Source organism: Staurois parvus, unplaced genomic scaffold (assembly GCF_062004578.1).
Source record: "Staurois parvus isolate SC_StPar_1 unplaced genomic scaffold, SC_StPar_1.0 ptg000027l, whole genome shotgun sequence".
In the NCBI taxonomy this organism is placed as follows: Eukaryota; Metazoa; Chordata; class Amphibia; order Anura; family Ranidae; genus Staurois; species Staurois parvus.
In genome coordinates this window covers 4,778,981-4,802,564 of record NW_028317823.1, presented here as the reverse complement: position 1 = coordinate 4,802,564, position 23,584 = coordinate 4,778,981, and the positions used below count along the sequence as shown (strand labels likewise).

Below are 23,584 nucleotides of genomic sequence, written 5' to 3'. Positions count from 1 at the left end.
TGGTTTCTGTTGATGCCCTAAAAGTGAATGAGTGCAAAATATGTGAATATATGATTTCAAATGTTAACCATACATAGGATTTAATTGATTTACAAGAGTCATAGTGGGCCCAAAGTGTCAATATTTTGTGTGGCCACCATTATTTTCCAGCACTGCCTTAACCCTCTTGGGCATGGAGTTCACCAGAGCTTCACAGGTTGCCACTGGAGTCCTCTTTCACTCCTCCATGACGACATCACAGAGCTGGTGGATGTTAGAGACCTTGTGCTCCTCCACCTTCCGTTTGAGGATGCCCCACAGATGCTCAATAGGGTTTAGATCTGGAGACATGCTTGGCCAGTCCATCACCTTAACCCACAGTTTCTTTAGCAAGGCAGTGGTCGTTTTGGAGGTGTGTTTGGGGTCATTATCATGTTGGAATACTGCCCTGCGGCCCAGTCTCTGAAGGCAGGGGATCATGCTCTGCTATACATACAATGTCTGTGTTCAATTTACCAACATGAATTTATCTAAAATACAAAAAGTCCAGTGTGTGTGTGTGTGTGTGTGTGTGTGTGTGTGTGTGTAAGGGTGTCTCCACCACTATGCTATTGCAAGTCAAGCAGGCAGTCCATGAGATCCAAATGTTATTCTGATGTAAAATTCAGGATATTCCACGTGCACCAATGTGATCTCTTTCAGTGTGAACCACCACCATTCACTCTCCGCACTCACCTTAATTTTGGACCTTTATATAGGTTCCAATTCCCTTAAGGGGGCAATCCAGGTCTCTTCAAAGCTCAAATTCATTGCTCTTAATAGGTATCTCCAGGACTCTCTGTATATACCAGGTAGGTCCAGCAAGCTCTCCACCAACACAGTTACTCAAAAGGAATAGAAACCACAAATAGTGTTTTAAAAACCCTTAAATAGTTATTAAAAACTTCATAAAATGCACGCACAATGTTAGTGCACTAGTCCACAGTAGTGCACCACATTAAAAGCGAATGTATAACATATACAGGAACAGGCCCCTTTTAAGGAAAATATCACATCATCACCATACTGCAGTGTCCAGGTCACTCCTTCCTGGTGGCATGATGATGTCACTAAGCCACACCATGACATGTTTAGTCACTTCCTGTGACTTCAAAGAAGATAGATTTTTCTTTGGATCTGGGAACACATTTTGTGCATTGCAGCAACGTTTTATTTATTAGAATTGTATTAGAATATTGATTAGAACACTTGTACAGTTGATGATATATTGTGGATTGCACAGAGATTTTTCACTTTTACATAATGATAATATATTATAATAATTATCAAAATACCAAAACTATGTGCAGGTCTTCATTTTATGCATGGAATGTGTTTGAATAGCAAGTCACTTGTCTGTTCTCCTTTTAGATCTCCAGCCCTGATGAGGGTTTTGAAGGAAAATCTCTTTATGAAAGTTGGCATCTTAAAGACAACTGGACAGAGTACAAGGATTCTCCAAGGTAAAAACCTAAAGATCTGACCCTAAAATATATTCCACATTTTGTATTTGGATTAGGTAGTCCAGGGCTGTCCAACTGGAGACCACCTTTTGAGGCCCTTGTTGCATGGTTGCCAATAGTCCTGGATCCTGTAGGACAGAGTCCCAGGGGCGGACTGACCATTTGGAAACTCTGGCACTGCCCGAGGGCCTGGGGTCAGTAGGGGGCCCCATGAGATGCCCCTGGTACCTTTTCATAGGCTTTTTTGAGTTTGGGCAAGGACACAGGGGCCCCATGATCCCCTATTGCCCAGGGGCCCCATGAGTTGTCAGTCCGCCCCTGGGACAGACCCAGGTTTTCAGACACTGACCCACACTGTCTTCATCCCATTAGCTGCCTGACAGGATCCAGGACACAATGCGGACTGGTAGTGGGGTGCTAAGTCCTGAAAAACCTGCCCAGCAGGGGTTGAATACTTCTAGCCAGACATCATAAGGGAAGGGGAGAGCAGACCAGGAGAGTGTGTTCAGGTAAGTAACTAATAAACAGAAATGGAGGAGGGTTTATTTTTGCTTCCACAGAACACCAATGAAGGATAGTTTTTTATATATATTGCTGGCACTGGTACAGACATCAGTGAAGGAAGTGGTTATTATTGCTGTAAATGCTCAAAATTTTACAATATTCTTTTACTTTCATTGTCACCAGGACAAATAAAGGGGATCCTAGCTGGGATACAGGCCGCAAAAAATAAAATAAAATAGAAAAACAGGAATAGGCCTACCCTGAAATAAAAATATACAATAGTGAACTATTAAAAGGAAGGCTGTGGTACCTTTCAAAATATATTTGTAGAAAAAAATCTACACTTATGCTGAACTGGCCAACATTTAAGCCATGGATGACCTTGTTATTTCCAAATTAGGCTGTTCACTTTTACATATAATGAAAGAAAAACTATGGCGTCCATTGCTAAAAAAAAATTGTTGTAAGAATGTCTCAACATTTACACAGCCGTAACAAATAATTTATAAAAATATATTTCACTGGAGTACCTCAGTCAGGAAAATACTGCATCATGGCAACTAGATGGACCCGACAGTCTTAAGAAATAAACATGTTAGACACATTGAGGGGATTATTTGTGACTTTTTTTTTTTTTAATTCTAGCTATTTTTTTTATATAAATGGACCCTCATGTGTTTTATTTCAATAAAGAAACTCAATAAGTCTGTACAGGATTCCTGCACAAATTATGTACTGCCATGTGCCATTACTGAAGCTACAAACTTAATTGAGAAGATAGGATAATTAAAAATAAGGGGCATTTTGCTATACCAAACATAGATTTCAATTTTAACATATAGTTATTCCATGTAGACTTTTGTTTTAGGCCTGGTGACCCTTTGCATGTAGTGTCCAATGTAATCCATGCCTCCATTCTTTACATATCGTCTTTTTTTTTTTTTTCTTCTTTTGCTTTCTATAAGGATAAACAAGCTGGGTTCTGGAAACGATTTTGAAGTATTTTTCCAGCGGCTTGGCATTGCTTCAGGAAGAACTCGGTATACTAAAAATAGGGTTAGTATTTTGTACCCGAGCACCTGGTAAGTAGGCGGAATGGTTCGTATGTATCAACGGCACTGACTCATCCTACTCTTCCATCGAGTGACAGGCTAAATAGCTGTTACCCAATTTCAACAGCACGCTGAAGACTTAAATGCTGTAATTGTCTGTATCACGACGCTGACAGTGAAAAAAAATTACAAAATAAATTCCAAGAACAAATAAATAATAACTTCATGCCTGGTCATCCGTTTGAGTCCATGTCAAAGTAGCTGAGAACCAAAAAAATACATTGTAATTATATATATGATTTTTGCTTATCTACTTTATGGCTGTACACCATGATAAAATACTCTCACTTCTGACTGGACCTACTGTATATATAAGTCAATGGGGTCAATTCACAAAGAGTTAAATAACAAAAAAAGCGATAAAATAATACATGCGGTAAATTTTTTGCAATTGTGCAATTCACTAAGAATGTTGCGGTAAATAACTCATGCGGTAAAATATCTGCATTGTGGTAATTACCGCAAATTTTGTTGTTACGGAAGCCAGCCGCAGTGTCCTTAACAACGGATAACTCATCAACTGCCAGCGGGTTTTTTTTTTTTCATTTTTTTTTAATAATAAAAAGGTCTACAATGGCTACATCTTATATGCAGCATCCAATTATACTCAAAGTGGAACGTCACCCTCTCAGTCAGCACTGTTTTAAATCCTTATGTTTCTAGCATTAGTAAATAGATAAAGTATATCATATTTACTTTTTAAACTTTTTTTATTTTACATTTCTTCAGTTTCCTTCCTGTTTTCCATGCCTAGGCAAATGATGTCATTCATCCCAGGAGTTTTCAGGAGTGGTTTTCTCTGCTAAGCACACCCTCCTGCCTGCATGCATAATCTATGGGCAGATGCATTCCAGGAAGTAAATGCTACACAAATCGTCTGCCCTTACTAAAGATGGCTATTACCAGAAATGCTAAGAGGTGTTTTTCAACACGATTTCACAGCAAAATAAAGCATGGAGACATGGATGGGTGGGTTTTCTATGAATATTTACTGAGAGTTAACCCCAGATCTCTCAGTAAAACGTACCTGTCACTGACTATAGCTGTTGTTATTTATATTCTTCGTGATAAAATAAAAGTGATTTAAAAAAAAAAGGGACAGTGTAAAAAAAAAAATAAATAAATAAAAAATAAAAAAAGCTAAAGTGCCCCCATGCTTGCGCACAAACGTGAATGCACGCATCGGTCCCGAGTGCATTTGTGAGATTTTACTGCAAACATCAGATCGTGGGCAGTAACTTTAGCACCAGACCTCTTGTGCAAATCTAAAGTGATGACCTGTAAAGCTTTTTAAAGCGTTGCCTATGGATAATAAATTGTACACATTTGTCGACACTGCACGGGCGTGAGCAATTTTAAAGCGTGACATGTTTGGTATCTATGCACTTGGCATAACAACATCATCTTTTATAATTAACCAATTATTAACCAATTAACCAGTTTGAAAAATCACTGCGGAAATACCGTCTGACATAAAAAAATATGCAACGCCCACTATTTTATTCACCAGGGCCTCTGATTTAAAAAAATCTATAATAGTTAGGGGTTCTAAGTAATTTTCTAGCAAAAAATAAAGATTTTTACATGTAAACAAAGTGTCAGAAAAGGCTTGGTCTTCAAGTGGATACAGAGTATTTGGCATCATGCATTGCAAATTTTAATTTCAGTCATAGGCAGTAGTCCGTGGATCAGTAGTATGATGTGGGTATTTTCTGCACAGAAATATACACTATATCGCCAAAAGTATCGGGACACCCAGCAAATCATTGGATTTGGGTGTTCCAATCACCTCCATGTCCAGAAGTGTATAAAATCAAGCATCTAGACATACAGACTGCTTCTACAAACATTTGTGAAAGAATGGGTCACTCTCAGAAGCTCAGTAAATTAAAGCGTGGTACTGTGATAGGTTGCCACCTGTGCAATAAGTCCATCTGTGACTTTTCCTTGCTACTAAATATTCCACTGTCAAAAGTGATATTATAACAAAATGGAAGCAACTGGGAACAAAAGCAACTTAACCACCAAGTGGTAGGCCACGTAATGTGACAGAGCAGGGTCAGCGCATGCTAAAGTGCACAGTCCGAAGATGTCGCCAACTTTCTGCAGATTTAATAGCTAAAGACCTCCAAACTTTGTGTGGCCTTCAGATTAGCACAACAGTGCGTAGAGAGCTTCATAAAATGGGTTTCCATGGCCAAGCAGCTGCATCCAAGCCATACATCACCAAGTGTAATGCAAAGCGTCTGATGCAGTGGTGTAAAGCACGCTGCCACTGGTCTCTAGGGCAGTGGAGATGTGTTCTCTGGAGTGACCAATCATGCTTGTCTGTCTGGCAATCCAATGGATATGTCTGGGTTTGGCAGTTGCCAGGAGAACGTTACTTGCCTGACTGCATTGTGCCAAGTGTAAAGTTTAGTGGAGGGGGGATTATGGTGTGGGGTTGTTTTTCAGGGGTTGGGCTTGGCCCCTTAGTTCCAGTGAAGGGAACTCTTAAGGCGTCGGCATACCAAAACATTTTGGACAACTTTATGCTCCCAACTGTGTGGGAACAGTTTGGGGATGACCCCTTCCTGTTCCAACATGACTGCACATAATTGCACAAAGTAAGGTCCATAAAGGCATGGATGAGTGAGTTTGGGGTGGAGGAACTTGACTGGCCTGCACAGAGTCCTAAGCTCAACCTAATAGAACACCTGTGGGATGAATTGGAGATTGCGAGCCAGGCCTTCTCATCCAACATCAGTGCCTGACCTCACAAATGAGAAGAATAGTCAAACATTCCCATACACACTCCTAAGCCTTGTGGATAACCTTCACAGAAGAGTTGAAGCTTTTATAGCTGCAAAGGGTGGGCCAAATCAATATTGAATCTTACGGACGAAGACTGGGATGCCATTAAAGTTCATGCACATGTAAAGGCAGGCGTCCCAATACTTTTGGCAATATAGTGTATGTTGGGTGGACAAGAGGTAGAACAACAATATCAGCTAGTGGAGTCTGTCCAACCTGTTGACTAATTTTTCTGATTTCAAGCCCCCAGAAACCTTGTTTTATATATAAGAATAGGAGAAGGGGGGGGGGGGGTGATATACCAGGGTATAACTGGGGGGGGGGGGGGGGGGAGTCAAATATGGAGTGGTTGATAAAGTGGGAGGGGGACCCCCAGCAGGCGGTGAGTGGGGTTTTGGGTGCTGTGGGGTTTTGTATACTGTCTCACCCACTCTTTTGTAAGGTATGGTTTGTAGGTGCTATGAAAATCCGGTATAATAATAATAATCTGTTTATAGGTTTCATCTGCGTATTTAAAGCTGAACTCCAGGCAATTTTTTTCCCATGCAGTGGGGCTGCATCCGCACTGCATGGGTTAACTGCATGTTTTGTCTAGAAGTGATCAGAAAGCTGTATACTTACCCGATCCTGCACTCCAGCAGCAAAGGGCGCTCCCCCATGACCCAGCGGTGGACTGTTTCTGACATCTTCACAACCAGAGCAGGACTATGGGCGTGACGACATCAGGAACAGTCCACCGCACAAGACCGCTAGACTACAGGGGCGCAGGAGCCCGAGGGACCAGTCTTGCACTGGGTGGATCAGAGGATTGATAAGTATATCTCTGCTCTCCATTCCCCTAGATGAAAACAAGCAGTTAACCCGTGCAGTGTGGGCACAGTCCCACTGCGTGGGGAAAAAACTTGAGTTCAGCTTTAACTGTTTGCTTGTTCAGTTTAGCTTAAAGGGCTCGTCCTCCCCCCAACTGTTCCCCCTTTAGCTGCAGAGGCAGCAGCCGGGGGTGTACACATGCCGTGGCTGCTGTGCTTCATGGCCAAAGCAGGAATTCAAGTGAATGGGGCCGCCCTGCAAGTGCCCTGCAACTGCGTGCAATGCATGCTGTGCCGTGTACTAGTGCAGGATTCAAGGGATTAAAGCAGGTAGTAAGGAGTCAACACAACGCCTCCTCACCACCTGTCAAATTCTCTTAGAAGAATGATATGAATGTGAATCACACTTCAGAGGCCAAAGCAAATGTGAACAAGGCTCAAGAGCTTGGCCCTACCACCTCCTGCTACTTACTTTTGGCCTAGGTCTATGATGAATGGTCTTAATGACTAATATGGAGCCATGGGAGAGGAGAGCTGAGTTCTCAGCCATACGAAAAATCTATGTCCGATTATCCATAATAACTAGCAAAGTCTGAAAAGGTCAGCAGAACCAAAACCTACAGGGGGCAAGAATTCAATGTAGCTTAAAAAATTGTTTCTTTTTTTTTCCAGAAAGAGGGAAGATACAGTGGTTTTCCAGTGTATCACAGTGTGTATGAAACGGCTGAGATGGTTGACACATTTTATGACCCATCCTATAAAAACCACTTGGCAGTGGCTAAAGTACGAGGAGGACTTGTGTTTGAGCTGGCCGACTCTGTTGTTCTGCCGTTTGATGTTCAAGACTATGCCGATGCTATTAAGAGCTATGCTGTCATTATATTTAACATGGCAAAGAAAAACCCATTCCAAATGGAAACTTATAATGTGTCGTTTGGTAAGTTCTGAAGATTGTCTAAGCTGACCTGTCTTCTTCTTTTTTTTTTTTTTGAGCAGCACCACAGGAACATGGTCTGCAGAGGTTGCTCTGTACTATCTGCCCCCCCCCCCCCCCCCCCAATATATCCAGAAACCCTTTCCAATAACCTAATGTCCCTGGGGATATCTAGTTGGGGAATATGTTTACAGGATCAGCCTATGCAAGCATTCACATTTTTGGAGTAACTCTTATGCATATTTATCCCCATTTCCAACCCCCAACCTGGAGGACCAGGATATTGTGGTTAGGCTGTGTTTTGCAGAGCTCCAAGGTTCATCAGACACACAATCCTTTGGTTTGGAGGTTTGTGTGCACATGGATCAGGGCTGGGACAAGGGAATTGGGCAGGAGGGGCGACTGCCCCAGTACAGCAGTTTATTGTGGATGGGGGTGGAGGTCCCTTGAATTCCTATTACTATAGGCTGACAGGAGTAGTAACAGCATTACCACTACTCCTATCAGCTAAGTCTTGGAAACAGCCTTGAGAGGAGGAGAGAGCCAGGAGGAGGTGTTCCCTCTCCCCTTCCAACTCGTTTCACCTGCCAGTGCAGCTCTCCTGTATTCCTGTAAACATAGCTGCCAGCTTGTAAATACAGGAGCACTGTCAGATCAGGCCTAGGGGTGTTTGCTTATGCACCCTCTACTTGCTGCTGTCAGAATACACTGATGAGCGACTGCAGCTAATTGGCTGCAGTCACTGATTAAGAAAAAAATCTGAAATATTTCCCTTTGATAGAAGTCGATCAAATGATTGACTTCTGCTTAGTTGGAAAGGCCACACACTAATCAAAATTCATCCAGTCCATGCTTAAACCAACCAAATTATGATCAGTGTATGGCTAGTTTATCATGTTTCCTGTCCTAGGGTGACAATGTACACTTAAGCCAGCCATAGATAGATTGAATCTTGGCTGGTTCAGCAGGAACTGGCTGAGATTCTATCTATCTATCTATCTATGGGCAAGCTTGCTGTATTGAAGTTGATCAATTAATTAGTACAACCAGCCTGTCGGATTTTTTTGCATGTGCTCACTACCAGCGGCTATAACCTCTAGCAGTGATCATAGTGTTCTATTAGCAGGGAAAGATCCATGCCGGCCGAACATAATAGCATTGCGGGAGAGATTCTTCTATCAACACTGACTGTGTTGATGGGGGAATCAAGTGATATTCTTTCCTGAAACCCGTGGTTGCAGGATAGAAAATGGCATCATCTATGGCTTGCCTTATTCAGCCATTAGGACTGACAATTTATTGTTCTTGGCATCTTGTTTAGTTCTTTTGCATATTAGAAGCCTTCTCGCCTATGACATAATTATGTCTCTCACTGTCGCACCATTAAAACTGTTCAAAAGAAACATTCCTCTGAAGTCTGCTGAGAAACTAGTACTTCTGGAGTGTCAATCTCCTGATCTTCCAATGCGCTCAAAGAGTTGGTATCATGTCATGAGCCAAGATGTAAGGAGACCAAGAGCATGGGGTTAAAGATGTTCATTTCGACCAAGCATAGCAACAAACAAGACCCCATAAACAAATGCCTACCCACCCCCCTTTCCTTTAACAATCAACATTTTCTATGGGACATTATACTTAAAAATACTCCCACAAATGCAGGCCATTGATTGCTAACCAGATTTGATCATTTGCGCACACAAAGTATTTTTTCTAACAATTTCATTTAAGTCCATGTTGCAAAAATAAATACACCCCAATGAAAGTCTTAGAGCAAAGCTAAATTTTAGATAACAAGATCCTAAATAACGAGAATTCAACTACGGGTGAATCTAATTATCCATTAAACAGGGTCCAGCAGACAGTTGATTATATAAGGGCGTTACTTAACAAAGAAAACCCCCTTCTCATGTCATGCTGTTCGCAATAAAGAGAAATTTCACAAGGCCTGAGAAAGAAAATTATTTCTTTACACAAGAAAGGTGAAGGCTACAAGAAGATCAGCAAAGCTTTGCTTATCACTCAGAGTACTGTAGCAAAGGTGATACAAAATTAAACAAAGAAAGAACTGCAACCATCTCATGGAGACATCCAGGCCGTCCACGAAAGTTAACACCTCAGCAGAAGCGTCTTCTGATGAGAAGGGTTGAAGAAAATCGCCATGCAAGTTGCAGTTAGCTAAAGAAGTAGAAAGCAAAACTGGGGTGATTGTTTCCCATGACACAAAGCAGCGTACACTGCAGAGGAATGGTATGCATGTGGGTTGTCCATGAAGGAAGCCTCTCCTAAAGCCCATGCACAAAAAAGTCCACCTAGAATTTGCCAAGGCCCATGCTGAAAAAGACTACTGGGACTCTGTACTCTGGAGTGATGAGACCAAGATAAATGTTTATGCAACTGATGGCTTCAAAACTGTATGGCGTTGCAAAGGTGAGGAGTACAAAGAAAAATGCATGGTGCCTACAGTGAAACATGGTGGTGGCAGTGTCCTTCTGTGGGGTTGCATGAGTGCTACTGATGTCGGGGAGCTGCATTTCATTGCTGGTATCATGAATCCACAGATGTACTGCTCTATATGTAAAGAGAAAATGCTACCATCACTCCGTGCCCATGGTTGTCATGCACTTTTCCAATATGACAGTGATCCAATACGTACATCTAAGGCCACTGTTCTATTTCTGAAGAAGAACAGGGTGAAAGTGATTCAGTGGCCATGTATGTCTCTTGTTCTGAATCCAATCGAACACCTATGGGGAAATCTGATGAGACAAGTTGAGCATCATTCTCCATCCAGCATCCAGGTTCTGAAAGAGGTCATTCTTGAAGAATGGAAAAAGATAGATGTTGCAATGTGTCGCCAACTTGTTCATTCCATGCCTAGAAGACTTGGTGCTGTCCTTACAAATCATGGAGGTCATACAAAATACTAGCTGTAGTAGTTTTTGTTGTCTGGTGTATTTATTTTTGCATCAACTAATTTGAGTAAAACTGAAGATTTTGTAATCTAATTTATATTATTAGCCTTACTTTCACTTAATGAGCTAAACAAATGTTCTATAAAACGCAGTTTTGTCAAAATTTTGGAAATTGTTCAGTGAGATATTGATTAAAATCTTACTTTTCAAAAAGGGTGTACTCATTTATGCTGAGCACTGTAAGTAATAGTTCTAAGGAGGTATAAATCAGCCTAAAAATGGCCAATAATTAAAAGTAAACAAGGGAGTCTCCGCAACATACAATCTCCCATATGCAGTAAAGCTTTTGTAATCAAAAGTCTCCCATGTATGAAGTCAAATAAGGCTGTATACCAATAGATAAGACGATATTCAATTGTGGTCTACCTTGAATGGATCAAAAGTAAACTTCCTCATCTGGCAACATCCATAACAGGGGTCCTAAAAGGCCCACCATTTATATCCCCAATCCGGTGCGTGCGAGAACACTGGCTGCCGCCGGTGTCTGACGTCCCCAGACCAGATCCCCCAAACTGTGCATGCATCGACATTCGCGCGTGCGCTATAGCCACCATCGTAGCCATCTTGGAATTGCGAGTAGGCTCAGGAGGCGGCAGTGTCCAGCCTCCTGAGCCAAAGTAGGAGAAATACCTCCTCTGTATGAGGGTAATGTGACCGCCTCAGGGAAACACAAGTTGCCAACCAGTGGCCAGATAGCTATGAGTCCACAGAGGCAGTAATATACATTATGGTCAATCACATCAATTTATAAACAAATATACAAAGTAATGCAGAAAGAAAAAAGGGGCAAAAAAGTAATCTAATCCAAATCTTCAATATGAATAAATAAACAAAACAGCAATGGACAATAAGCAAAGTTAATGATGTTAGCCACTTGGACGACATAGCATTTCAAAGAAAGTGTTTGGAAATTAGTACTTCATTGAGACCAGGTTTTTCCTATTAAAGATCCTCTCCCAGAATTTAAAAACTCATGGGAAAAAATACTTATTAAATGTAGTATGGAAATATTGACTTCACTCATCTCCCAATATACTCTTGATATGACCAACTGGGATAGTGAAATTGATTGTCTTAAATTTACAATACAAATATTTAATGGAGCCGCCTATGTTTGCCTCCAAGTGGAAGGAGATTAAGGAGCGCTTGGAGGCACTCAATAGGGACTTGAGAAACAAACTAAATTTTTGAACGACCAACTTGCATACTCTGAAGGATACTGTATGCCTCAGGAAAAAATCGCTCTAAGAGGAAACCACCACGGGAAAGGCTATCGGCAGGGCAACCGGTAAATACTGATATGACTGACTCTGACTCGTCTATATCTTCCTCTCCTGCACAGCAGACATGGTTGGGACTTCATCCTGAAGAAGCGGACTAACTCTGCCAAACATGTAGAGGAGTCAACATTATTCCCCATTGGGGGTGGAGTTGTAATAATTCTGACCTTTGTAATTTATGAGATAATGCTGTTACATTTATGTGGTTTTAGAACGAACGTATGTACATGTTCGATCGAAACATTTTCTGCGTACCAATAAAACATACTGTTTTTATAATTCTGTTGTTTTTTGGGTGCTGAGATAGTCCATTCATCTTTTGGGGGTTTTTTTCTGGGTAATTGAGCTGTTTTTCCCTTTTGCATCTTAACGTTTTTACTGTTTCCTCAGATCCACTGTTTTCTGCTGTTGAAAACTTCACAAGAACAGCAACACAGTTTAACGAAAGATTAAAAAACCTGGATGAGACCAAGTGAGTAAGATCAAAGTTTGAGTTGTTCGCACTTGTGCGTATGTGTCGGTGGAGGGTTTGCACATAAGATCATAAGATCTGGTGAGGACAATGTGTGTATGTATGTGTGTGTGTGTATAGATATATATACAGTGTATATATATATATATATATATATATATATATATATAATCAAACAGAATATAACAATACTGTAATTGGTTTAAATGAGCAAATACAGCTAACAATTGTGTTTTTGTCATGATAGCCCAATTGCAGTGAGATCAGTGAATGATCAGCTTATGTTCCTGGAGCGAGCCTTTATTGATCCTCTGGGATTGCCTGGACGTAGATTCTACAGGTAAGAACCTTCAAACCTTTATTTTTATCAAATATGTAAAAGAAATTCCCTGTGCTGGCCCAGCTACTCTGTCACTCCCCCCCACACCACCACCTTCCTGCATTGCCTTTTATGTAGTTGTGGGGGAGTGAAGTGGAATACTATAGAATGTTACTTGGGCAATAGTCTTGGCCCTTTAGAGACCCACACAAGGGAGGCTGCCTATAGGAAGATTGTTGTTGAAATTTATGGCCTGGCGACAGGGTTTCTTTAAATTTGAGTACATTCCAAAGTATCATCTATTTCCATAGTTTATTCTAGCCTGGTAGGTGTGCACCGTTCATGGCTTTTTTCCCCCCAACTCATCAGAACAGCTCAGACCTGAGGAGGAAGGAGTGTTGGAACACTTCACTTGGCTCTGTGCTACACAGGTTGGGCAAGCGGGGGTGAGGACAGGAGCAGCCTCCTGAAGCATGATAACAACAAGAAAAAAATGCAGGCATTTGCTGTTTTGGGATCGAGGCACCTACCAACGTATGCCTTGCCCTACCCTGCACATGCCCTGAGTGGCTGGCGATAGAACACAGAAGCCGGTAGAGGAAGTGATTAGTGCAAAGACTTCCTCTACCAGGTTCTGAGATTTGTGACAGGTTGGAGAGGACAGGGCTAGCCTGAAGTGGCGGAACTCTGTTCCACCACGCTGCGGCTGAAAAAAAGGCCTGTATATACACTCATTGACCACTTTATTAGGTACACCTGTTCAATTGCTTGGTAACACAAATTGTTAATCAGCCAGTCACATGGCAGCAACTCCATGCATTTAGGCCTCTAGACGTGGTAAAGACAGATGGAGCATCAGAATGGGGAAGAAAGGGAATTTAAGTGACTTTGAACATGGCATGGTGGTTGGTGCCAGACGGGCTGGTCTGAGTATTTAAAAAACTGCTGATCTACTGGGATTTTTATGCACAACCATCTCTAGGGTTTACAGAGAATGGTCCGAAAAAGAGAAAATGTCCAGTGAGCATCAGTTGTATGGATGAAAATGCCCTATTGATGTCAAAGGTCAGAGGAGAATGGGCAGATTGGTTGGAGATGGTAGAAGGGCATCAGTATCTCACGTCAATATGGACCAAAATCTGAGGAACATTTCCAACACCTTGTTGAATCTATGCCATGAAGAATTAAGGCAGTTCTGACGGCAAAAGGGGGTCCAACCCAGTACTAGCAAGGTGTACATAATAAAGTGTCTGGTGTGTGTGTATATATGTACTGTTTATAAGTGTGTGTGTGTGTGTGTGTATATGTATATATATATATATGTGTATATATATATACTCTATATTTATGGAAGTTAGTAATACACTGTGTGTAGTAAACTGAATATTATGTGGTTAAGGTTTGCATCTACTCCCTTAATACTGTAACTCCCTCAGTGTATGACTTGTAAACCTTGTGATTTGTTTGCTTCTTTCCCCCAGACACATCATCTTTGCTCCAAGCAGCCATAATAAGTATGCAGGTGAATCTTTCCCCGGAATATACGATGCACTGTTTGATATTGGAAGCAAGGAAGACCAAGCCTCTGCATGGGATGAAGTAAAAAAACAAATTTCAGTGGCTGCATTTACTGTCCAGGCGGCAGCACAGACACTCGAAGAGACACCATGAATGTATCGCACCCCCAACTATTGTCACAAGTCACACGATTATGAATTTGAACACTTCACTAACTGTATGCTAAGTGTGCCTAATATATTCATTATTAAAGCCATAAACTTTAAATTTAAAAAAAAAATGAAATCCTTTTTGCACAATGGGTTTATCATTATTAATTACATTTTGAATTATTTGTCATATATTTTTTCTTACACTTTATAGATGAAAATGTTTTGAATGGTTTCCTCAGAGATTCTTCAAGACTTCTCCAAAAATGTCATATCTTCCCCATATGCTGATTTACACAGTCAAATTATGGTTAGATTTATTCTGGTAAATCTGCTAATTTACCAAAACCCACAAAGGGTGGTAGGCTAGCCTGTGAGTGGGGTCTTCTGCACCCATGTATGTGGGGGGGCCTGCCCAGTTGCTTCCTGCAGGAAGCGGAGCTGGTGGGCTCACCTCTCTGGCAGCATTGGTAGGGCAAGCAGGAGATGAGGAAACCGGAGGAGTCGGCATACCGTTCGAGCTGAAGTGTTAAGGCTCCTCCATCCCTTCCATCAGGTGGTATAGCAATGAGCCACAGCTGGTGCAATTTCGTAAACTAGGCCTGTATTCAACATGACAATAGACTCTTGCCACGGATACATGGTAATGCTGAGGCGTAGCAAACCACACGGAGATCTGGACAGCTTCCATGTTTCAGTAGTTATATACATCCCTTATCGGGATTCCAGCCAATCTGAGGACAGTGCCTGACAGGAGCCAATCCAAAGCACATCACATTAATCCAAATCCAAGTATTTAGGCAAATTCTAAAACTAACTAAGCAGTCATGGTCCCTTTAGGGGTTGTCCTCAGGTGCATGTGGTGGGAGTATCTTGCCAATTATGCAAGTTTTTGGGTCTTCTGCGCCTGTGCACGTGGGGTAACACTTGCATGGAATGTGCTTATCAATGCCTGGGATCAGGAGGGGACTGCGGTCATGTGAACAATCAAACTTGAAGGCCGCTTCCTAATTTAAAGATTTGTATGTTTGCATTACGAGGGACGTGCTGAGCTTGCCCCTACTCCACTAGTCTAGTGTACCTCTATTACTTCACTCCCAGTAACAGAATGGGGCCCCACCAAGCACATGGCATGGACCTCATGCATGTTGTCACTTAACGCTTTACTTCCCGTACCACGTGACCAGGCCATATATATCCGTAATGCTAGTCTGCTTCTAGTTGCCATGGGAGATGGACCACTAGGATGGGACTAGGAAGAACACTGACCCCATCGATAATGGAGGACCTGTCACCTTACCAGGTCCCATGCTTATCGACTGGTTGCTGTAGCTTGTTCCTTACCTGTAGCAACTACACTTCTCTGCCTTGTCCTTGCCGAGTTAACCCTCTGTAGTAGTGTTACTTCCCACATACCCCATAGTGCAATTACAGGCCCAGGATCTTTGGAATATGCCAGAACCATCATGCACCCCCTGACATTTAACCTCCAAATACGGAAAGGCTTCTTCATGGTAACAGCTGAGAAAATGTGGAACAGACTCCCTCAAGAGCTGGTTCTGGACAGCTTGGTAGATTGTTTTAATAAAGGCCTGGATTCTTTCCTAAATGTACATAATATAACTGGATACTAATATTTATAGATAAAGTTGATCAAGGAAATATTAGATTGTCCCTTAGGGGATCAGAAAGGATTTTTTTTCTTTTTTCCCCGCTAGAGCAAATGGGATCATGCTTTATTGGGGTTTTTTTTGCCTTCCTCTGGATCAACTGTGGATATAGGAGACTGTAGGGAGGTTTTCTATTCATGTGTGTTTTGTAGTTTTTTTGTTTTTGTTTTTTTTTCTTCTGTTGGTTGAACTGGATGAACTTGTATCTTTTTTTTTTGCACCAGATTAACCATGTAACTGTATGACTATGAATACCTTCAGGCTTAGATTGGTAAACTTTACTGATGAAATGCAGCATGATAATACAGCAAGAACAATGTCCTTTCCCTAATCCTAACATGATGTAGTGGCCTAGGAATACGTCCATGAGGCAAGAATCCATATGTGCATTGTCCATGACTTGGATGCTATTCGTGGTTCTTGGTGTCCTCTTCCTTGCGGGAGTCTACTGCAAACCCTGTTGAGCGTTTGCCACTTACAGTAGGTATTCCACAGGACTAGCTATAATAAAGTCTGTACTTTCAGCAAACAGGAGACTTAACAGCGTTAGCCTGGGCTCACATTGGATCCGACTTTGACATTGTGCGACTTCACTTGAAGTCGCACAATTACAAAGTTGAATGTCAGTGCATATAATATAAATATAATTATTTAAATATATTGAATATGGCCAAAATTGTAGAATTTCAAATATATGTTAATATATTTGGGAAAAATATTTAGAAAATATATTTTCAAATATATTTTTCTTCCATGTGGGAATCCTCTCTATGTCTCCCAGCATGCCATCAGAGCCTGCCTCTCTGGGATAGGCCTGGGCTGTATTAACCACTTCCCGACCGGCCGTTGTATATAAACGGCCAGACGGTGGCAGTGCAGGGTCGGATGGCGGTTTATAAACGGCCTCCTCGCACCCTGCTTGTGCGCGCTCCCTCGGAGTGGGCAGCACCGCGATCCGGTGCCCGCTGTGTCCTCCGGACACAGTGAAACACCGATCGTCGGACGGGACCTCTGTTTGAGGTCCCGATCATGTGATCACTGATTGGCCAATCAGTGATCACATGCAAAGTAGTAAGCAAGATGTCACTTGTGACATCATTGCTTACTACGTGTGAAATTTGTGAATGATTACAGAGGTCACATGGTACAAGGCTATTCACCAGAGCCTTGTACCATGTGACAAGCTGTGACCAATCACAGCTCACTCAGTAATTCTCAATGGCTGCAAGAATGCAGACAGAGAGAAAGAGAAATTATTGCTTTTACATCCTTTATGGGTGTAAAAGCAATCAGTGTAAAAAAAAAAAAAAAAAAAAAAATATTCATCACCCCCCACAAGTAGTACAGTGTCACCATGGTGACACTGTACTGCTAGGGTGACAGTATGTAAAAAAAAAAAAAATAATAATATAAAAAAATAAAATAAAAATGTAAAAATAAACATTTAAAAATTATAATGTTTGGTTATAAACTAATTTGGATTTTTTTTTTACTAAAAAGATAACGGAATAAATTGTGGCAAAGATTTATGATGAAATATTATTTATTTGCAAAATTTTATAAAAAAAACACTTTTTTTCAAAATTTTTGGACATTTTCATTTACATAGCAAAAAAAATAAAAATCCCAGTAGGGAATAAATACCACCAAAATAAAGCTTTATCTGTCTCAAAAAAATGGTAAAAAATTAATTTGGGTACAGTGTTGCATGACCGCGCAATTGTCATTCAAAGTGTGATAGCGCTGTAAGCTGAAAATTGCCCTGGTCAGGAAGGGGGTAAAAGTGTCCAGACTGGAAGTGGTTAATATTCATGCTGCCATCTGCATATCTCCACACCTATCATCCAGAAACTTAACAAGCTCTTTGAATGCAGAGGGAGCCTTCAGACTGGCAGCAGCTGAACACACTGAGGAGACCTAACTAGCAGAACACAGCAACACTGATTACAGAGAGCGAATTATACTTTTACCTAACAATCACAGCCACACTGACTACAGTGAGGTAATTAAATTTAAATATCAAAACACACACTAGCTCTATCTAAACCTAGCACCTATCTAGGAGGGTGCTACACATAGCTATTGCCACATCTTAAAGTAGAATTGAAGGCAAAACGTTTTCCCCATTTTTGAGTAAGGAGAATATACGTTTTGTCAATTTTATTTTGCCATCTGATGCTGGAATATTTTCTACTCCCACTGGCCACAATCCAGCTCCCCTAAAGTTCAAAGGACAGTAAACCGGTCCTGTGTTTAAAAAGTTTGGAGACCCCTACTCTAACACGTAGGTCACCACCTGTCTGGTATTTTATGGGCTTTGCCAGTAAAAATTGGAATTATTGCCAATGTTATTAACAGAAAAGGGATTGTGAGGCCATTTGTTTCCCAGAAAAGGTTATGACCAGGGCCACTAGGCAAACTAGGCGGCCTACTAGGGTGCACTGCCACCTAGGGGCATATGGGCACAGCACAGGCTGGCACTCTCTGTGTGGGATGCCGCCACATCATGAATGATCCTACAGCTGAGGGGAGGAAGAAAGGACAGAGGAAGATGCCCAGTGCCTGGGGCCAGTGTAGCAGCAGAGCAGTGTTTCTTTCAGACTCAGTCCCTTACTACAAGCCAGCTGGTGGCTGATGATGATCACTGTGGAGTTCTGGCCCTTCTCTTCCCATTCATCAGCTGAGGTGGAGCTTGTCTGTGTGAGGGTGACCCGGCTGGGCCATCCATCACATGTGCAATATGTCGTTGAGTGATGACATCATCACGATCCCAAAACCTGCTCTTCTAGTGCCTGCTGATCTGTGTTGGTGGTGGTGTGTTGTGTAAGATCTGTCTGTGTGGGATTGCTCAGTTCAGGTGTTCTGTGTGTGTGTGTTGGGTTCCCCCCCCCATTGCCTAGAGAACTCCAGCCTGGGATCCATCATCCTCCACTAACTGCAACTGTCACCCTGCTACTGCCAGCCTCAGATACAGTCCGTCCGTGACACTGGTATTGGTGGCATCCTATGGCACTTATTTTTGCAAATTAAAAGAAATTTAGCAGTTTCATGTTTTGTTGATTTAATATTTTCTACTGTTTTTATTTATTTATTTTTTTATTGGGAGGGAAGGGGGGAGTCAGGAAGTGGAAGTGACGAAATGTGTCAGGGATTGGTTGAGCGGCGACCGAAAGTGACGATTATGGGAACCGGAGGTGACAAGATTGTCTGAGAGCGAGGACCGGCAGTGGTGAGAGCATTGTGCAGTCTTTCCTCTCTGATTAACTGAGATACTTACATCTTTGGGCTTGAATTTATCATACTTCTTGTAAGTAGTATTCTCAGGTGGAGAATAAAAGGTTTTAGGAAGTACTGCACCATGAGGGGTCTCTATTTTTTATCTTCTATGTGATGTTTGTTGAGAGCATCGGAAAGAGCCATTACTATAGACCTTGGAAATTGTGAGTCGTCATTGGAGGAATCTACGGTACTCTGTGTCTTGAAAGGGGTCTATTCCTTGGAGAATTTTATATCCAAAAGCTCAGTATGCCAACCATGAGAATGGGAGGCAATTATGTTTGGTGAGTGCATACCTGAAAGGGAAGCACGGCACAACTTAATTTTGTCTCACTATTATTCACATGGTGATTATTGGAAAATCGAATATAAGTACAAATTTATTTCATGTGGTGATCACAAAAAATGGACTGAATCATTTGGACTTTTTATGTGTTTATATATTTTGAAAATCATTTGTTTGAGTATAAGCGCCGCATTAATATTTTATTTTTCATAGAATATTATTATTTTATTTTCTTTATTAGTTCAATGTGGCAGCATGTTATGAGATATGTGTACACTTTTTAGATTTTATGTTATACATTCACAGCGCAGTTTGTTTTGAGGGCTTCATACCTTAAAATACTTTTTGGATACATGTAGATTTTTGGCCAAGAATATTTGTTTCAAGAATATTTGTTTTATTTTCTAATCAGTAGTGGGGCCAAATCAATGTTCATTTTTGACAGCAGTGATGGAAAAATTCGAAGGGGCAGGAAGAAAAACTAGCTGCTGACTTTTGTTTTCATATTTTTTTTTAATTGAATTTCTTTCCTTATTTCAGATTCGTTTAAATTCGTTATTTTTGTCATTTGGAATTCTGATACATCCGAATCTCCAAATAATGAAAAAATGTATCCAAAATTTGATTTGAAACGAAACGAGCCGTATATGTCTAGTAAACACATAGTGAGGACACAAGGGTGTGCATACAATTCACATATGGTGCAAAGTACACAAAATTTGCTATAAAGAAGACTTGTAAACCAAGTGGGACTTATAACATCACCACATGTATCAGTGATATACAATGTGTCAAAGTTAAGCAATTTTCATTTAGAACATGAATAGATTTTATTATGGTTTAGAACGAAGTAGATATTTTCTAGCATAGAGGATAATTTTTTTTTTTTGTGGTTAATAATGGCATAATACAGAGTTTCATTCATTGCATCTTTCATTACCAAGTTCTAAATGAGATTACCATCTCTTCCCACTTGATAGTGTGCTATGCAACATCATATTCTCACTCTTAGATACAGTATGGAGCTCACTTTGGGTTGAATTGGCAATATCTGGCCTGCACCTTTGCGGGGCTCTGCAGCTAGTGTTCTTCAGCTCCAGATTACCAACAACAAGGCTATATTAGCATTACACACCAGTTAACTATGAAAATGTATCCATGAAAATTCTAGACAGCCCAGCCCTGGGGGTTTCCATACTTTAGCCAGCCATTGCTTTAGTTGACCCATCCACATCACTCCTTTTTGTTAATAATCTGGTCATAGTTACATAGTTAGTCTGGCTGAAAAAAGACAAAAGTCCATCCAGTTCAACCATGGAAACAACAAAAAAGTTATCCTATACCCACAGTTGATCCTGAGGAAGGCAAAAAAAACCAAAACAGCAAAGCATGATCCAATTTGCTCCTGCTGGGAAAAAAATTCCTTCCTGATCTCGCGAGAGGCAATCCGATATTCCCTGGATCAACTTTCCCTATAAATGTTAGTATCCAGTTATATTCTGTGGTCATCAAGAAACTAAAGTTAAAGTTACAAATTGAAGCTGTTGCGGGTATATGTAGGTACCTCTAGACCTTTTATACTTGCTAGCAGCTTTATTTAATTGTTGGAAGTGATACAGTCAGTGCCATGGCCTTTTGCGTAACTGCTGAGCCTGGAAAGACAGAACCTCCCCGCTAAAAAGACTGTGACCCCTACTGGATTCCCAATGATTAATCTTAACTTTGAAGCCATGTACTTTTTAATGTAAATAAAGCCTTAGAAGATTAGGTTAAAGAAAAGACACAAGTCTATCTAGTTCAACCAACAGGGAAAGAAAAGAACAAAAATGCTAAAAAAAATAGAAAACCTTCACATATGGAACCCTATACAAACAGTCCATCCAGCGGGAGGCAAAAAAAAAAACCCCATATTGCTCCAGTGAGGGAAATATAAATTCCCCCTGATCACCAGGAGGCGATCGGATATCCCCTGGATCAACTACTCTTGGTGTAAATACCTCAAAATGTTATCATCCAGTTATATGTAGCACTACCCCCTTAGGGGTTGGTGTTACATTTTTAATTGTTTGGGTTCCCCAATAGTCCTGCACTGCCAGCCCTCTAACATTCCCTTACAGCCATGCATCCATAGACAAGTTGGTTTTGTTGGTTTTATTTGAAAGATTGAACTTGGATGTAGTATAGGGGTGTATAGGATGCCCAATGGAACTGATTCTCGAGGACAACTTCCTGAACTATGTATAACTTCTCCTTTAGGGCCTCACACAGTCACTGTTGGAGTGCTAGCCAGCAGCTCCATTAGTAGTACCCCACATGAACTCCTCCACCCAGCAGTCTGTAGGTAGTCCTTTCTTATCCTGAGCAAGGGGATCAGGATCCTGTTTCCTCAATAGATACACAGTCACCAGAAGGGGGCTAATCTGTTTTTCCACCAGAGTGCTCCTTCTCCTATCTGCCCAGGGGGTGTAGGTGTACTCACTCAGGTGTCTCTCCTGAACAGCTTGTGGATGGCTGCAGTTACCAGGTGTCACGAGGTGCCCGTGCCTTCCCCACCCCCCTTTGCCTGTCCCTCTGCCATATCCCCTCACCTCTCCCTCCCCCCTTGCGGATTCCTCATGTCCTGCCAGCCTACATCAAAGGGCTGTGCAGGACAGGAGGAAACGCCCCCTGTGGTGCGGTTAGCACCTTTCGCCCCCCCCACCAAGAATCCCCTGCAAAGGGCCGCCAAGGTGTCTCCGCATGCCCCCGGGGGGCAGGGCGCTGGCACGAGGCTTTCCCACTTTCTGTGCCCACCGGAAACAAAGGCCGCGCTCCCTCAGCATGGCCCGAGTGAGGGGGGCGTGCCTCGTTGGGTTGGCTGTTGTCGGAGCAACCTGGAAGCGTCCCGCGCAGCTTTAAAAAGGCTGGTGCGCGACTTGAAGGCTAGAAAGCTGGATGGCTCCCTCCTGTCACACAGGGGATCCTCTACAAGGGAAACAGCGAGTCCTGAGTTATCCTATTCTGAATCAGACTCACAGGCAGGGCCCATCCCAGCAGGCCTCCTTCACCAATCTCACATCTCTCTACTCCACTCGACCACCCTGCTGCTCCCCCCGACTAAGCAGGCTCCAATACCTCTTCAAGGAGTCCAGCCCCCTTCCAACCTTCTGCTGGGGATTGGCTGAAGTCCCTAAAGAGATGCAGCCAGCTACTCTTCAGATCCACCCACTGCCTCCAAGGCCCTACATGAGAACCTCAGAACAGCGGGAAATTCCAGAAAGCTGACCTGCAGAGTCTCTCAGCCCTGATCCAAGTTTGACCCCTCTGGCTATTACACCTGAGCTACTAGCAGCTCCAGACTAAACATTAGTGATTCTAACTCCCCCTAGTGTAACTAGGAGGGTTTTATCTATAATTTTTACATTTAGGAATTCATACAGCTCCTTTTAAAACAATCTACTAAGTTGGCCAGGACCAGCTCTTGAGGAAGTCTATTCCACATTTTCACAGCTCTTACTATGAAGAAGCCTTTCCGTATTTAGAGAGTAAATCTCTTTTCCTCCAGACATAAAGACTGTCACCTTGTCCTTTGTTTTGACCTTAAAATGAATAATTCTATATGGAACACGTAAGTACTTTGCTGATTACCTTCTGCTGTAACGAGTGTCCTGTCCCAATTTCCTGTTTGCCTAAAATCCATCTGAAATTTGCTGAAAAACCTGAAGTTAAATTTGAAAAATTATTAATACCCCTCCCACAGTCCTATATTATAGGGGATTTCCATATAGCTTTGCGTTTTGACGTTAACATTATGAATGGTCTTTTTAGAATCCCTTTTAAGTTTTTATTGCGGAAATCTAATTTGCAATGCAGATGCCTTCAGCATTCGCAGAGGCACATCTAATGATTGCAGTATTGTTTGTAATTATATCTTCTATGGTCATCAGCTGCATCTAGTGGCCATAATGCAATATTTAGATTTTTTTATTATTTCCGAAAGATACCATATTATGGCCACTAGATGGAGCTG

General features: G+C 41.7%; 1 protein-coding gene across 2 annotated transcripts in view; it reads left to right on the top strand.

Annotated features, from left to right (window-relative positions):
• Positions 1-14,479, top strand: part of LOC149471147 (putative N-acetylated-alpha-linked acidic dipeptidase) — a 103,637-nt gene extending 89,158 nt beyond the window's left edge. For both annotated transcript variants that reach the window (XM_089656591.1, XM_089656585.1), the window contains exons 14-19: positions 1,390-1,481; positions 2,951-3,041; positions 7,372-7,636; positions 12,276-12,357; positions 12,605-12,697; positions 14,158-14,479. In XM_089656591.1, the coding sequence (XP_089512717.1) occupies positions 1,390-1,481; positions 2,951-3,041; positions 7,372-7,636; positions 12,276-12,357; positions 12,605-12,697; positions 14,158-14,347 (813 nt within the window). In that variant the 3' untranslated portion in view covers positions 14,348-14,479. The remainder of the gene's footprint in view (positions 1-1,389; positions 1,482-2,950; positions 3,042-7,371; positions 7,637-12,275; positions 12,358-12,604; positions 12,698-14,157) is intronic.
• The last annotated feature ends 9,105 nt before the right edge of the window (positions 14,480-23,584 follow it).